The sequence below is a fragment of the Uranotaenia lowii genome, chromosome 2 (assembly GCF_029784155.1).
Source record: "Uranotaenia lowii strain MFRU-FL chromosome 2, ASM2978415v1, whole genome shotgun sequence".
Classification (NCBI taxonomy): domain Eukaryota; kingdom Metazoa; phylum Arthropoda; class Insecta; order Diptera; family Culicidae; genus Uranotaenia; species Uranotaenia lowii.
The window spans coordinates 269339385-269353664 of NC_073692.1; the positions used below are offsets into that span (position 1 = coordinate 269339385).

Consider the following 14280-nt stretch of genomic DNA (forward strand, 5'->3'; position numbering starts at 1 on the left):
TGTTTTTGCACCTTGTCGGAAACCTTAATTAAACATCTGCCAATTTCGAGCTCAATGGCGGATTTTGCATATATTTTCAACAATATAACGAGCTCAAATTGGAAACATTCATCAAACTAACTATACACATCATCTAGCTAAACACTCAACACGGATGACCCCTGCGCTCGAGGCTCGGAACTGAGTAACCTATCGATTTCACCTCAGGAAGCTTGCTTGTAGACGTAGACAAAAAAAAAACTCCCGGCAATCGAAAATCGAACCTTGGCCAATATGTAGAATCACGATAATGACAGCTTTTTTTATGAACAGAAAATAAAATTCACTCTAGCTAGTGACACTAACTGGTGGCCGCGAGCTTTTGCGAAATGGTATTGTAGATTTCGATAAGTATAGTCGTCGTTCATGGCGATTTTTCCATTTTTGGCACCTCACACTGGGGATAAGTTTTTGAAACACAACTTCGCAAAGCCATGAGTATGTCGTTAAAAGCTGGGAATCATGTTTCGGGGCCCTGATGAAAATGTGAGTTCATAAATGGGGCATAGAAGGGGAAAAAGGAGATAATATCATAGTAGCAGAATATTTCAAAACTTAGGTGTTCTGGTTCAAAATTTCCCATCGTGAAAATAGAAGAAACAATAACCTTTCTTGTCAGTCAAAGTCTTCTCCTCAAACAATGAGTTGTTTTCTGGTGAAAGTGTTTCTAATGGCAATTGACGCCAATAATTAATTTTGTGATGGTGAATAATATTTGACGGCCTATTAACACCTTTAAGTGGTCTTTGCATTCTTCGAGAAAAATCTGTGACACGAAGTATTAATCATCAACAGGAAATAAATGGAAAAACAAAACAAGTGTTGGTGAAATATTGTACCGTCAACTGGGGTAAAATGCTACAATTTTTAACTCCTATTATGGTTTCTGAAAAGATATATCCACAGATAATCAGACGGCTTATATGTACTTCAAAAGTTGTAAAGTTGATGCTCGAGGTTAGAAAATTAGAAGTATCGTCGGTAATTTTTGCTGACCTGCTGGTGTTCTGAGCAATCGATTGGTAAAGAAAAAAAATGATGAAAAACCAGTTTTCTATGCTTCTTCAGAACACAATGTCTCAGAATCCCTTTCACACTTGAGATTTAGTGCAACTCCATCTCGTTGTCTGATTCAGCTCAAATTTGGCATATGGTTTTCTGATGATTCCCTTGAATCATCCAAGTCTTTTTTGCAAGTGTTTTTATTTTCAAGTAGATATTTATTAGGTATCAAAAACATTTCACGCTAGCTACACATTTTGATCAGTTGAATGTAAAATTTTTGGACCAAAAATATTTTTTTTTTTCTTGAAAATAGCTTACTTATTTTAAATTTTGATTCATTTTTCATGTTTTACGTATAGAATTCAACCCAAAAAAAATTAAAAAATATAAAATAAATACATTTTATGAAAAAAATTTCGATCCAAAATTTATTTAGAATCAATTTTGTTGAAAGTGAACTTTTTTCAAAGATCGCGCTTTCGGAACCTCTAAACATGATTTTTTTTTTTCGGCCCCATCAAAAGTTTGTTCTACACATCCTAATCTACCATTTGGAGTTGAGCCCCCTTTGTTTTCAATTGTCGATTTTTTTTAAAGTTGGAAAAATGGCGTCACTCAAAGACCGACGATGCAAATATATTTTATATAAAATTCGGATAATATGAACTTAAAATCGTACAGTTTATGGCAATTTTTTTTTAACAAACTTTATTTGGAACTCTGAGTAATGAAATGCAGAAAAAATGCAGTCAAAATAGATGTTTTGTGTTTGTTTTAACGCGTGTTGGCAGTTTTTAATGAAATTTTTATCCTTCAATCAGGGCACCATTGGGTAATTCTGTACAAAATGGAAATCATAAATGTTTAAAAAATGCTCGGATTTTGCCCAGATTGATTCACTTTATTTGGCAAATCAAACGAAAAAAAAAACAATTGTGTTGTAAAATTTTTAAACTTATGCCTCCATAACGAATTTTTTCGAGCCAGTTTTATAAAAATAATCATGGCAGGTTTTTTGGAAGCCTTAAATACGATTTAAAATCTGTCGATGACTTTTGATGGATTTTTTATTAAATTTTTATTCTTGGTTTTTCTTGAGTAGTTTCTGGGTTTTGATCAAAATTGGCCCGGATATTATCCGGATTTTTGTTCTTGAGTTTTGCCAGGTTTTTGTATTAAATTGCCCGGATTTTTTCGGCCCGGATACGTGCTGAAAAAATTTTGGCAACCTTACTATAGACCCGGAATCTATTGAACCGATTTGTGTGAAACTTAGAAGATGAGGGTATTGAAGGCCGGGGAAGGTTCTTATTTTTGTTTGATACCCCTCCCTCTAACAGGAAGGGGAGAGGGAGTCTTACAAACAAAAGACAAATCTTTGCATAACTCGAAAACCGATCAAGCCAATACAATGGTACCAAATTTTGCATGGTCTTTTAAAAATGATTCTATGATTATTTGCGACCTTTGAGACCTTAAACTAGGCTTGCCAGATACTGTCCGGGAAAAGCGGGACATTTCACGTCAAAAAAGCGGGACACAGGCGAAAAAAGCGGGACATTTTAGAAACTCTTAAAAAAGCTTTATTGTATTGCCAAACTTATACGTATATCATATCATCAGCTAAAGTTATTTATAGATAGTACACTAAGGTTTCCTTGTAACGCTGATTGATTTGGCTCAGTTTTTCTTACATGACCACATGACTTACATGAATTCATGAACACCGTTATTTTTCACGGTTCTTGCAAATTAACATGTGGTCCTAGAACGCTTAACTGAACCAGAATCTTATTGTAACTTAAGAGCTTTTCAGTATTGTCTGAAAAATTTAAAAATTGATGCTTACTTTGAGAAAAAAGACGTATTCGTTTTTTTTATTCTGTGTTGCTTATTTTGAGAAAATAGACGTATTCTAAGGATTTTTTGTTGAGTGAATGAATTTTAATTGATGATAAAGTTTGATTTTTTCCAGAATAAGTCAGTGAATTTGGCAAAAGTTTTCCATAAAAAAGCGGGACATTTTGAGGAAAAAGCGGGACGGCGGGACATTCAACAAAAAAGCGGGACATGTCCCGCTTTTGCAGGAAGGATGGCAACCCTACCTTAAACGAACACACACATATATGATCTCAGTGAAACTCCATGTTTCTTTGAAGAGATCTAAATTCTACTTAAGACTAAAGCATACATCTTTCAAGGCTATAATGGCTAGCATCTTACTAATGCTAACACCACTAGCCCACAGAAAGGGTACTATGTATGCCGTGACCGAGACTCGATCTCATGACCTCTGACTTAGAAGACTGAAACGCTATCCTCTAGGCCACGGTCGGCGGCTCTAAATTGAGTATAACATTGAGTTCTTCCAGTGAGGAAAAAGGAAGGAGGAGGGGGCTCCCTTACAATTTTTCTCATAACTCAAAAACTAACCAAGTAAATGAAATTTGGCATGAGAAGGTATTAGTGTACCAGAAATGCTAAATTAATATTTGGCACCCCAACCTCTTTCCAAAGAGGATATAGGAAAAGAGAATGGAAACTAATCGAACCTAATGGAACCAATTTTGGCATGGAAATGTATTCGGGCACGATATATGTTTCTATGAATCTTTAGCACCCCTTCTCCCTTCAAGTGGGGGAGTTAGAAAAAGGAAGGAAAGGGCTTCCATAATTTTTAACATAACTTCAACACTTTTCAAACAAATGGAATCAAATATGGCACAGGATGGTTTCTGAATACGAGAAATATTTTAATGGAGCTTGCATACAATGGAGCATAACTCAAAACAATCGGAACAAATGGAACCAAATTTGCCATAGATGAGTATTTGAGTGCGGAAGAGGTTTCTTTTGGTATTTGGTACCAATCACTTTTTCCAGTAGTGGGGAGATAAGAAAGCGGATGGGCTCCTTTAATATTTTTTGCATATCTTGAGAACTAATCGAACAAATAGAACCAAATGTGGCATGGGAGAGCATGCGGTACAAGTAATGGTTATATCATCAAATGAGACTGCTTTATTTTTGCAAAACCCGAGAAATTATCTTAAAAATGGAACCAAAACCGACATGGGGTATTAGGGAACGAGAAGTGATTCTATAATTATTTGAGGCTCCACCCTTCCCTGTGAGTGAGTACAAGGGGAAGGAAAATTGACCTCAATATGATTTTGCTGGTATAAATTGAGAATTGATCAAGCGAATGGAATAAAGTTTGGCAAGGCGTTTCTATTATTATTTCGCCTTGCAGTTGCATAAATTAAGAACTTATCAACCAATGGAACCAATGAAATGAGAATATTTTGGTTTCGAAAAAATGGGGATGAGATAGAGGAAGTGCTAAACGGTGTTACGGTCAAAATTTGGTCACGACGTATTTCTTTCAATTTTGCATTTAAAAAACCTGAACACCCCTAATTTTGAAGGTGTGTGTGTAGAATGTTGCTCCTATTTTGATTTTGGAATTCACTTTTCGGTTGTCAAAATGCCGTCCAAGGAAGAAGAGCAGCGTATCAAAAAGCTGGCAAAATCGCTAAAAGTTGCCAAATCAACCGTAACAAATGTAATTAAAGTGTTTGGGGAACGTTTGTCGACAGTCAGGAAGTCTAGATCGGGGGGAAATCGAAAACCGGAAGCCGCTGAGACGACAAAAAGAGTTGCCGGTAGTTTTAAGCGAAACCCTAACCTCTCTCTCCGAGATGCCGCAAATAAGCTGGGTGTATCATCTACAATCGTGCATCGAGCCAAAAAACGAGCCGGACTATCGACTTACAAGAAGGTAGTGACCCCAAATCGCGATGATAAACAAAATACGACAGCCAAAGCGCGATCCCGGAGGCTGTACGCGACGATGCTGACGAAGTTTGACCACTGAGCACACTGACATGACACTTAGAACAAAAATTCAACGATTTTCTGTCTAATTTTTTGTTGTCAGACTTTGTAGGTTTGTAATACCGACGGCAGGTGGCGAACCTGAAAAATTTGACAAAAAAAGCCCTGTAGGAAAAATGGTCCTGTTCAGCCCGATTTTTTCGTAGAAATTGCCTGTTTTATTTTTAAAGTTGGGTGGCATTTCCTAACTGGGATTTCATTTCTTCAAATTGATCAATGCGCACTCTGGAATCGACATTGCGTACTGTTGGAAAAATTATCCAGAAAATGAAATCGATTGAAAAACTTATGCTGTACAACTGTGTTCGATGATTACTCTTAGGCTCGAACTCGCGAACGTCAGCTCAGGAGGCAACTAATTTGCCCATTGACTAAAAAACAAGCCTTTTCAGTTAAATAGATGAAATCATGTTGCATTTCGAAACTCCAGCTGCAGCTCTCATTTTCAAGTGGTTGCTTTTGAATTGAGTTGACATTTGATTTAAAATTATGCTACAAAAATTTAATCAATATTCAAATAACTTTTTAAATTTAATTAACTTTAACAAGCTATAGCAATGCACACCAGGTCAACTAGTTTTAAATAAAAACCTGGCAAAACCCGGACATTTGCTTTGAAAATTGACGACCAAAAATCCGGGTAAATTATGTCAAAACCCGGAAATTACTCAAGAAAATCACAAACAAAAATTGAAAAAAAAAAAAAACAAAGTAAACGTCGAGCAGGTCACACGTTCTTCTTTCAACAAGCTCATTAAATTGGCAAAAAAAGTCGGGTAGCAGCGCGGTAAAATTGTGAAAATTGTCCGAAAAGAAGCCCCTATAAATATAGTTCTGTTTGCGATACTCCATTTCCAGCGTGAAGTGATTATATGGTTATATCTTGTATATTAATTTCTTGTATATTAATTTGGGGGGGGGGGGGAAAATAATAATTTAATTCGCAAAGTCTGCAAGAAATTCAGAGGGAGGCAACGTTACACGTTTTGTCTATGTATCGTGTGACCAACATCTTTTAAATAAGTGGTCGTGAATCTCGTTTTTAAGCTTTTTTTCCTCAGATTTAAGCTTTTTTTTTACCTTGAGAAGATAGGAGACGAAAGCTTAAATCTGAAGAAAAAAGCTTTAATCGGTCAAAACGAGAGAAATCAGAGAGGAAATCTGACAGATGTGCTCCATACGGTTTGAATAGCGTTGCCGCCGTCTGAAGAAATTCCGGGTTGTGCTTGTGTTAGTGGGTCCAGCCGACGTTCTTTTTTGTGTGCATGATATCACTTTCAAATTGAGTGTCCCAAAATATGTGCCTGTTTGCGTTGTGCCGTATCACAACGACCATCAAGTTATGTTTATTCCACTGTTTGATGTGCAAATTTGCATTGTATCGTGAAATTTGCATTGTATCGTGGATCTTCATCCAAGCGTTAGAAATACTATCTAATATCGATTCTGGTCGCTGAAAATATGCAGTGACATGGCAAGCACTTGTGAAAGTTACTCGTAGTAATGCAATTGTTTATAGTGCGAATGGCTTAAATGGCGATCGAATGAGTGACTAGAAATATGCTCTAGTATACGATCACAGTATCCTAGTGGTCCAGGCCCGTCGTAGTGTGTGTACTACAAATTTTATTCTTAATATGAGTCCCGGTACAATTACAAGTATATTTGTTTTTCGAGCAGTTCATGAAAGGGTTTCAATGAATGCCTTAAATGCCTCGGAAAAAAAATGCGATGGATACGGTAGATTTCTTTTAGAAATACCCTTGATCCAGTACGACATATCTGTGTTTATGTTTTGATTGGTTGAATGATGTTATATGATGCGGTTTGTATGATTAGTGAGTACCAACACTCGTCTGTGTAAGTATAATTATATGCGTTCCCAAGTTTATGTGGTCAAAACAAAATAATCTCATCTATATTCGAGCAAGATTGAACTTGCCTAGTGGTCCAAGCTTATTGTATGTGTAAGTCGGTTGTACTAATACTCTTAAAATATTTGTGTGAGTATGGCTAAATGCTATATGAGTGCATCACAGCACTAACACTAAATCCTAGATTCTGCAACACAAACATCTTTCTAGCTTAATGCTTATAGCCTAAATGGCTAACACAAACGCATATTATTGTAAACAAAAATAGCCAAGTGCACAATGCATGGAAATGTAGTAAACTTCTAATTTAATTTACCACAACTAGACATATCTGTAAATTGAATTTCTGAAAGCCTTTACTAGGTATATGTTTATTGGAAATGAATATCATAAAAGGGCCAATACAAAGGCCTCTACAATTGTTGTACGTTATTCTTACAGTGTCACAGTCTTCCCGCCAATTTTCGTTATAGTCATATGTTTAGTTCTAGTTTTTCATAGTGGATGTATCCAAGTAAAACCATCAAGAGGTTACTGACCTCGGGTAATCACTTTTTCGGTTCTAGTGTTACGGTGTAGTCGCTTGCTATTTACCTCAAACAACCACGGACTCGATATGCCAAACGTATTCGAAATGGCGAACAGTTCTGATTGGAAAACACCCTCTTGTCAAGCCCATCATCGGCAACAAAGAAACGGTCTGCCATTTCTCCGGCAGAAAATTCCGACAAACGGCAGCGGATGGCCCTTTCCGTTGACCTGAAGGAAACCCTGAAGCGCATGGATGGTGACATCGATGAAGACTACTTTGAAGAACTCAAATCAATTCTCATCAATTACCAATAAGAGGTTCCTGATGAGCATCACCAACCACGTTTCTATGGTTTTGGCTCATTGTCGGGGATCGCATGGTTCCACGCTGCAGACGTGGAAAGCCTAAATTGGCTCAAACGGTCGTTGGACATCTTAAAAATCGGCAGCGGCAGATTTAGCGATCTGTGTGTCCTTCCATACACACCCGTGCCTCCACCACGAAAAGGGTTAATGACAGTGTCGAATGACCTGAATTTAGGCAGCCACAACGGTGCAGAAATTCTCTTAAAAAGTATTGCTAAACTAAATAAATCCAACATAAATACTAAATTCTGGAGGGTGAAGAAAATCATCCCTCTTCTAAATGGCAAATATAGGATAGTGCTTTAAATCGATAATGAATCGGCGAAAATTCTAGAGTCTCAAAACAATAAAATATTTTATTCTTTCGGAAGAGTTTACATTAAACTTTTTGCAAGTGAAAATAAATGAAAAATAAATAAATAAGAAAAAAATAATTTCCTTGAGGATGAATAAAGAAGTTTTTAAGCTCTTATGCTGTTCAAATGAAGTCCTAAATGAATTCAAATATGTATCTATAAATAAATAAATAAAATAAATAAAAACAAATTGTAATTTCTTCGTAACGAATGAATCGTAACGAATTATGCTTTATGCATTATACGCTATATTAGTTCTACCCATTGTGGAAAAAAAGCTTTTATGCTCTCAAATCCTTCTGTGGATAGTGCTCCTTGCTTTAGTTTTTATATTAATTTCGAAATGTCTACCTAGTATGGGTTCTAGTTTTCTCAGGTATATGATGAAATCCATAAGATAAAAAGGCCAGGCACACTTTTCCCGTCTGTTTGGATAACGTGCCGCTATGGAGCCACCCCTTTTCTGATACCTGATACCTGAACTTTAACAAGCTATAGCAATGCACACCAGGTCAACTAGTTTTAAATAAAAACCTGGCAAAACCCGGACATTTGCTTTGAAAATTGACGACCAAAAATCCGGGTAAATTATGTCAAAACCCGGAAATTACTCAAGAAAATCACAAACAAAAATTGAAAAAAAATTCATCAAAATTTTCGACAGATTTTAAATTTTACCTTAGGCTTCCAAAAAACTTTTCATAATTCATAATTCATCAAAACTTGCTTCCTTTTGGAGGCAGAAATAAAAAACATTGTACAACACATTTTTTCGGGCTTTTTTTTACATTCCGGGGAAACCGGCCAGGCCGGACTGTTGCCAAACTTTGTATTAAACATCCGAGCAAACCCGGAAAAAACCGACCAACCTGTTAACACCTTAGTCTATTATATTTTGTACAAGAATTTTAATTCCAAACGTTTTTTTTGTGAGAATTATTTGAAAAAATGTGAGTGAATCGAGGGTAAAAACAGCCATATCTTCATTTTAAGAAGCTTGCGGTTGTTTCATCAGCCTTCATCCAATCTCTTGAAAAAATTACACAAGATAGATCTATTTTTTTTCCAAAAATTCAATTGTTCTTTTTGTAAATAATTCGTAAAGTATTCGAGAATCGAGTGTAAAATAGGCATCATATCTCCGCTTATAAAGTCGCCGCAGCCCGTAGCGTAGAGGATAGCCTTCAAGTCTTCTAAGCCAGCGGGCATGAGATCGAATCCCGCTCACGGCACACATAGTACACTTTCTGTGGGTTGGTGGTTTTAGCATTTGTAAGATGCTAGCCATCATATCCTCGAAAGATGTACGCTTAGAATTAAGAAAAGGGTATCTCTTCGAGGAAACATCAAGTTTCATTGAGATCCTGTATGTGTTTGTGTTCGTTTTTTTTTTAAACCATATTCAATCAATTATCCATACATTTACGCTTAAGAAAAGTATTTTTACTGAGCTTTCGTTCCTGCTAGAGAGCAGATATTGAGTTTCTTCGCGGTTCATATACTTTTTGCCCATTTTGCACCGTACACTTTCCTATTATAATTCATTCGATCAATATAACTATGCTTTTAAAAGCAGCTATCAAGAAAGATGATCAACTTTTTAGCAGCTTTCTGTATCCACAAGATTTTGGGGACCTTGTCATCAGAAGAATTGTTCTTCTCGCATGAGACTGAGACAAAAAAAAATGATCGACTCACCTGAGGTTTCACCCTTCTATTGGCTCGGAATCGACCGGGTTCGCGTTCAGCATACTATACGATTGTCCAAATATTCTCGTCCAGGCCCCAGCTACGGGAATCATAGTTTTACAAAATAATTTCAAAAGAAAATGAGTGTTTGGCATTTAAAATTCGTTGATTTTTAATTCATGCTTTATTTTTTTAAAACTTACCCTAACTACTTATATGCTATTTTAAAACTTACTAATAATAAAAAAAAGAACCTAAAAACTAATTGTGTGTGTGTACGTATGAGTGTATCTTAAATTCTAGTGTATCCCGCGACGTCCGCCATCTTCTTTCGCATGCACATGCAGTTCAAGCCAAAATCCTTTGTACATGGATAGGCTTCTGGAACCATTGTACTCTGTTTGCCATCTTGGAAGTCTGTTCAAGCCCTGGGATTAAATAGGTCTGCAGAGGACCAAAAGTTGGAATGAGTTTCTATATTTCTCAATTTTTGTTTTAATATCGTCTTACCGATCTCTATTCCACACAATGGAACTTAGTTCCGCATCTTTGGATCCATAAGCAAAAAGTGAATATAAAGGCTTATAGGTACTTTATCAAGCCGCCAAGTAACTGGCTGATATTCACTTTGCGAAAATCTGTACAAAATGAGGACTTTAGAAATTTGCGTTTAACACTTTGGTTCACAGGAGATTTACCTTAATGATCGTAAACCAATTTTCACCACTCGCGCGACAATTAATATCAGCCTTGAAGCTGCGCTACCGGTCAGGCACATGTGAATATTTGATCGTTCAAGATAAACTCCCGATCCACTATCACTTTTGTCTGGTGCAAATAAAGAAATTAGGCACAGCCTGCTGGACGATTAACCGGCAACTGATAACGATGGATGTTCTCGAATGCGCTTTAACACCTAAGCAGACGAGTTCGATCTGAGTTTTAAACGACGCTGATGATAACGCCTCATTGCCAGATCACCGTCGACGCTGATTCCTCATCACTCTTCACTACAAGTGGTAATGAGTGATAGAGTACATTTTAGTACTAAACGTACCAACTGATAGCGTTGATGCTGATCCTCTGCTGACATGCGGTTTTTTTCTGTTAGTAGTGGACTCATCACTCTATTCAATTTGATGTGAGATCTTTAGTTAAGTATTTAATTTTCTTGATGGCTATGAGATTGTTTGGCTTGGCTGTGTAATGTACCTAGTGAGTGTTGGGATTGTTTATTGTGTTGTGTTAAGTGTATACAGACAAGTTTACTTCTTAGAACTTTGATGCCCTTCACTGGCTGGAGGAATAGTTCAAAATCTACAACCTCAGTTTATCTCTGCCTGTGGAAGGGTTACAACCTCTTAGATGATGTTGATATTAAAAAAATCAATCAGTAGACATGATCAAAACATTAATTAAACTTTTAAACCTTAAATAAAAAACCATAATAGTAAATTAAGTAAATCTCTACTTATTTGTGTAAATAGTACGCCTTGTGGTTCCGAGAATTCACGTTCCGTAGAATGTCGTAGAATCCTTGTTCAGAACTGGACTTTTTTGGTCAATGTGCTAATTGCCTGCTATTGATATCGGTGAGGGGTTTTTCTACGAAGTTTACATTTGACGCAAGCCTCGGCTAAGCAAATGTATCATGGTTGAGTCAGGCGACTGCCTTGAGACAAGTTCGATTTACCTCCCTAGTAAATATTTTTTTCTTGCCCGAGCAGCAGTTGAGGAGATAGAAAAAAAAATCCATCAATAACGGCCGAAGTTGACAGAGTTGAGGCGCATCGGAAAGATCCACTTGACATGTGCTGCTGGCTCTTCAGTCGAACGGAGGCGCGCGGTCGATCGAGTTGGTGTTTGAACATATAAATGAATTAAAATGAAGCATCGAAGTTCTTCGGTGGATTTAAAGGGATTCCGATCGATGGCTAGCGGTTTGTTTTGGTTGAGCACGTGCCTTCCATTCCTTCATTTAGCACTTGGATTTCAAGGTTTGTGCCGGAAAAGTTTAGAATCGGGCGTAACAATGCCTAATGATGGGAAAATTTTAATTATTCTTCACCACGGCAGCCAATGGGAACGTGAAACTTCCAAAGTTGTACGAATACGATGACTTCGAAGAGTGCCGTCGGGATGATCCTCTGTTCCAGTATTGTGTCGTGCGAGCAACCGTTGAACCCGATGAAAGTTCCGACGTTTGGCGGAATATCAGTGTGAGTGTATTTGGCGTATGAATTATCACCATTCCGAGTGTGCAAACAATTGATGCGTTTTTGGTCAAATTTAGTAAATATGACCGATCAGTAGGGTAATGTACGTCCTTGTCCTACGCTATCTGAATTATGGTGTGAATTTATATGTGAAATAAGAATGCGTTTTACGATTGATATGTGCTAAATTGAAGGGAGGCTGTAGTGTTATGCATACACACTGCACAACGTACAATAGATAGGTTTGATCATATTTTAAATGAACATTCTTTTTCATCTGAGACTTGGAAATCAATTTAATTGCTAGCCGTTGACTGTTACTTCGGTATTCTGAGAATTAACACGTTTTAAGCAAAATCTATGTCTTCAATCAGGATATTTCGCAGCGGCTTCATACTTAAAAATGGACAAAATTATTTTTATTTTTTTTGCATTTTGAATGGTAATATAACATCAAGTTATTGATAAAATGAAACATAAATATAATTTTTACAGTATTTAGTACGCATAACAAGCATTTTATAGTGTTTTGAGCAAACTTCAGTATCATAATCACATTTCTCAAAAAAAAAAACCGGTTTACAGTTTCTGGTTCATCCGCAAAACTACTGGCAGATTTTCATTAATAATGCCATTTTGAAATCGTCGTTGTTGCTCTGCTGTTATCAAGCTATCTAGGGCTCAGTTAGGTAGTTATGAAAAATATTACTCAGTTTTTTATACTATCAACTCAAACAAGTAGCTCTTTAACGTCTAAAATCTGAAAAGTAACCAGAAAAGAATGATTGGTTGCCTTCTTCATTAAAAGATTTTTTTCAATCAATGGTTTCAGTCACAGTAGAAAATTTTTGACGTAATTTGACGTAATTTGGCACATTTTTGCATTTTTAAATTCTCAAAATACGGAACAAAGATTTTTTTACGAATTTTCAGAGTTAGCTATTTTTCGAACTTCTTGTAAATTTCAAATTCTCAGATTTACTTACACTTTAATCCAACTGTGCACATGATTTTGAACATATTAACACAAGATTTCAGGACAAAATCTATATACACCAGAAAGGCAATTCCACGCAGGTTATAGTGCAGTGGTTTTAAAAATGGTCCTACTGCTCCCTGGGGGGCGTTGAAAGCTTCCAGGGGGCGGTGAACTCATCACTTAAATATATTTGGTGAGCGTTGGAAGGGCTTAGGGGGGGGGGGGGGGGGGGCGGAGGGCGGTTAGGTCATATTAACATATTAAGGACCGTGAAAAAAAAAGCCAGGAATTATCAAAATTTGGCATCCTATTATATTTCAGAAATCACTGGACCAAATCCTACATATTTAGTAACTTTGAGTTGCAGAAATTTGAATGTTTAATTTTGTAGGATAATGTTTAATTACCAAATTCAGATTTTTTAAGTTATGCCTCACACTAGCGGCAAGTGAAAAAACGAAATATCTCGTGTATACGGTTAGCAATGTGTTAAAATTATCATTTTTACAAGTAACGTTGATTTGAAATGACAACGAGTAAGTTCAATGCCAAACAATTACTTTACAGAACCAAACATCAAATTACAGACAGGTTTTAGACTTTAACTTCATTAATTTCACGGAGCTGCAAAGCAAGTTTTTGTCTCTGTTTCATGAACACTAACAGTTTTTTGTCATTGTTACAGGTGTTGTTACGATCTATTTGTAAGGTTGCCACAATTTTTTCAGCACGTATCCGGACCGGGCAAACCAGGAAATTCCATATAAAAACCTGGCAAAATCCGGGCATTTGATTTTTAAAGTGACGACCATAAATCCGGGCAGTTTTTTTCAAAATCCAGAAACTGCTCAACAAAAACCAAGAAAAAAAATTGAATATTTCATCAAAACTCATCGGCAGATTTCACATCGTATTTAAGATTTCCAAAAAAACTTTCATGATAAATTTAATGATTATAATGTAATGATGAGAGAGAAATTTTATTTTATAGAAATTTGAAAGAAAGGTGGATAGACAGGCATTAGTGCGCCAATAGGAGAAAGCTTGATAGGTGTTGAAATTTTAGGCTAGAGGGCATGTTGATGAAAAGCTAACACACAAAAGCTACACTAGCTAACTATACATGAGAAACTCAGAAAGAGAATTCCCATGCCAGAGGCCGGCAACGCTATTCAAACCATTTGGAGCACATCTCTCAGATTTCCCCTCAGATTTCCCCTTTTTTGACAGATTTAAGCTTTTTTCTTCAGATTTGAGCTTTCATCTCCTATGCTCTCAAGGCAAAAAAAGCTTAAATCTGAGGAAAAAAGCTTAAAACGAGATTCACG

General features: G+C 36.5%; 1 protein-coding gene and 1 long non-coding RNA gene across 2 annotated transcripts in view; one reads left to right on the forward strand and one right to left on the reverse strand.

The window, feature by feature from the left end:
- Positions 1-9922: 9922 nt before the first annotated feature.
- LOC129746596 (uncharacterized) lies at positions 9923-11014 on the reverse strand. Its single transcript, XR_008737323.1, has 3 exons — positions 10456-11014; positions 10268-10395; positions 9923-10201 (listed from the first exon to the last, which is right to left on the reverse strand). It is a non-coding gene; the product is annotated as an uncharacterized LOC129746596 (long non-coding RNA).
- Positions 10720-14280, forward strand: part of LOC129746595 (regulator of hypoxia-inducible factor 1-like) — a 30523-nt gene continuing 26962 nt past the window's right edge. Inside the window, exons 1-3 of the mRNA XM_055740332.1 lie at positions 10720-10863; positions 11485-11754; positions 11834-11976. Of these exons, the coding sequence (XP_055596307.1) occupies positions 11643-11754; positions 11834-11976 (255 nt within the window). The 5' untranslated portion in view covers positions 10720-10863; positions 11485-11642. The remainder of the gene's footprint in view (positions 10864-11484; positions 11755-11833; positions 11977-14280) is intronic.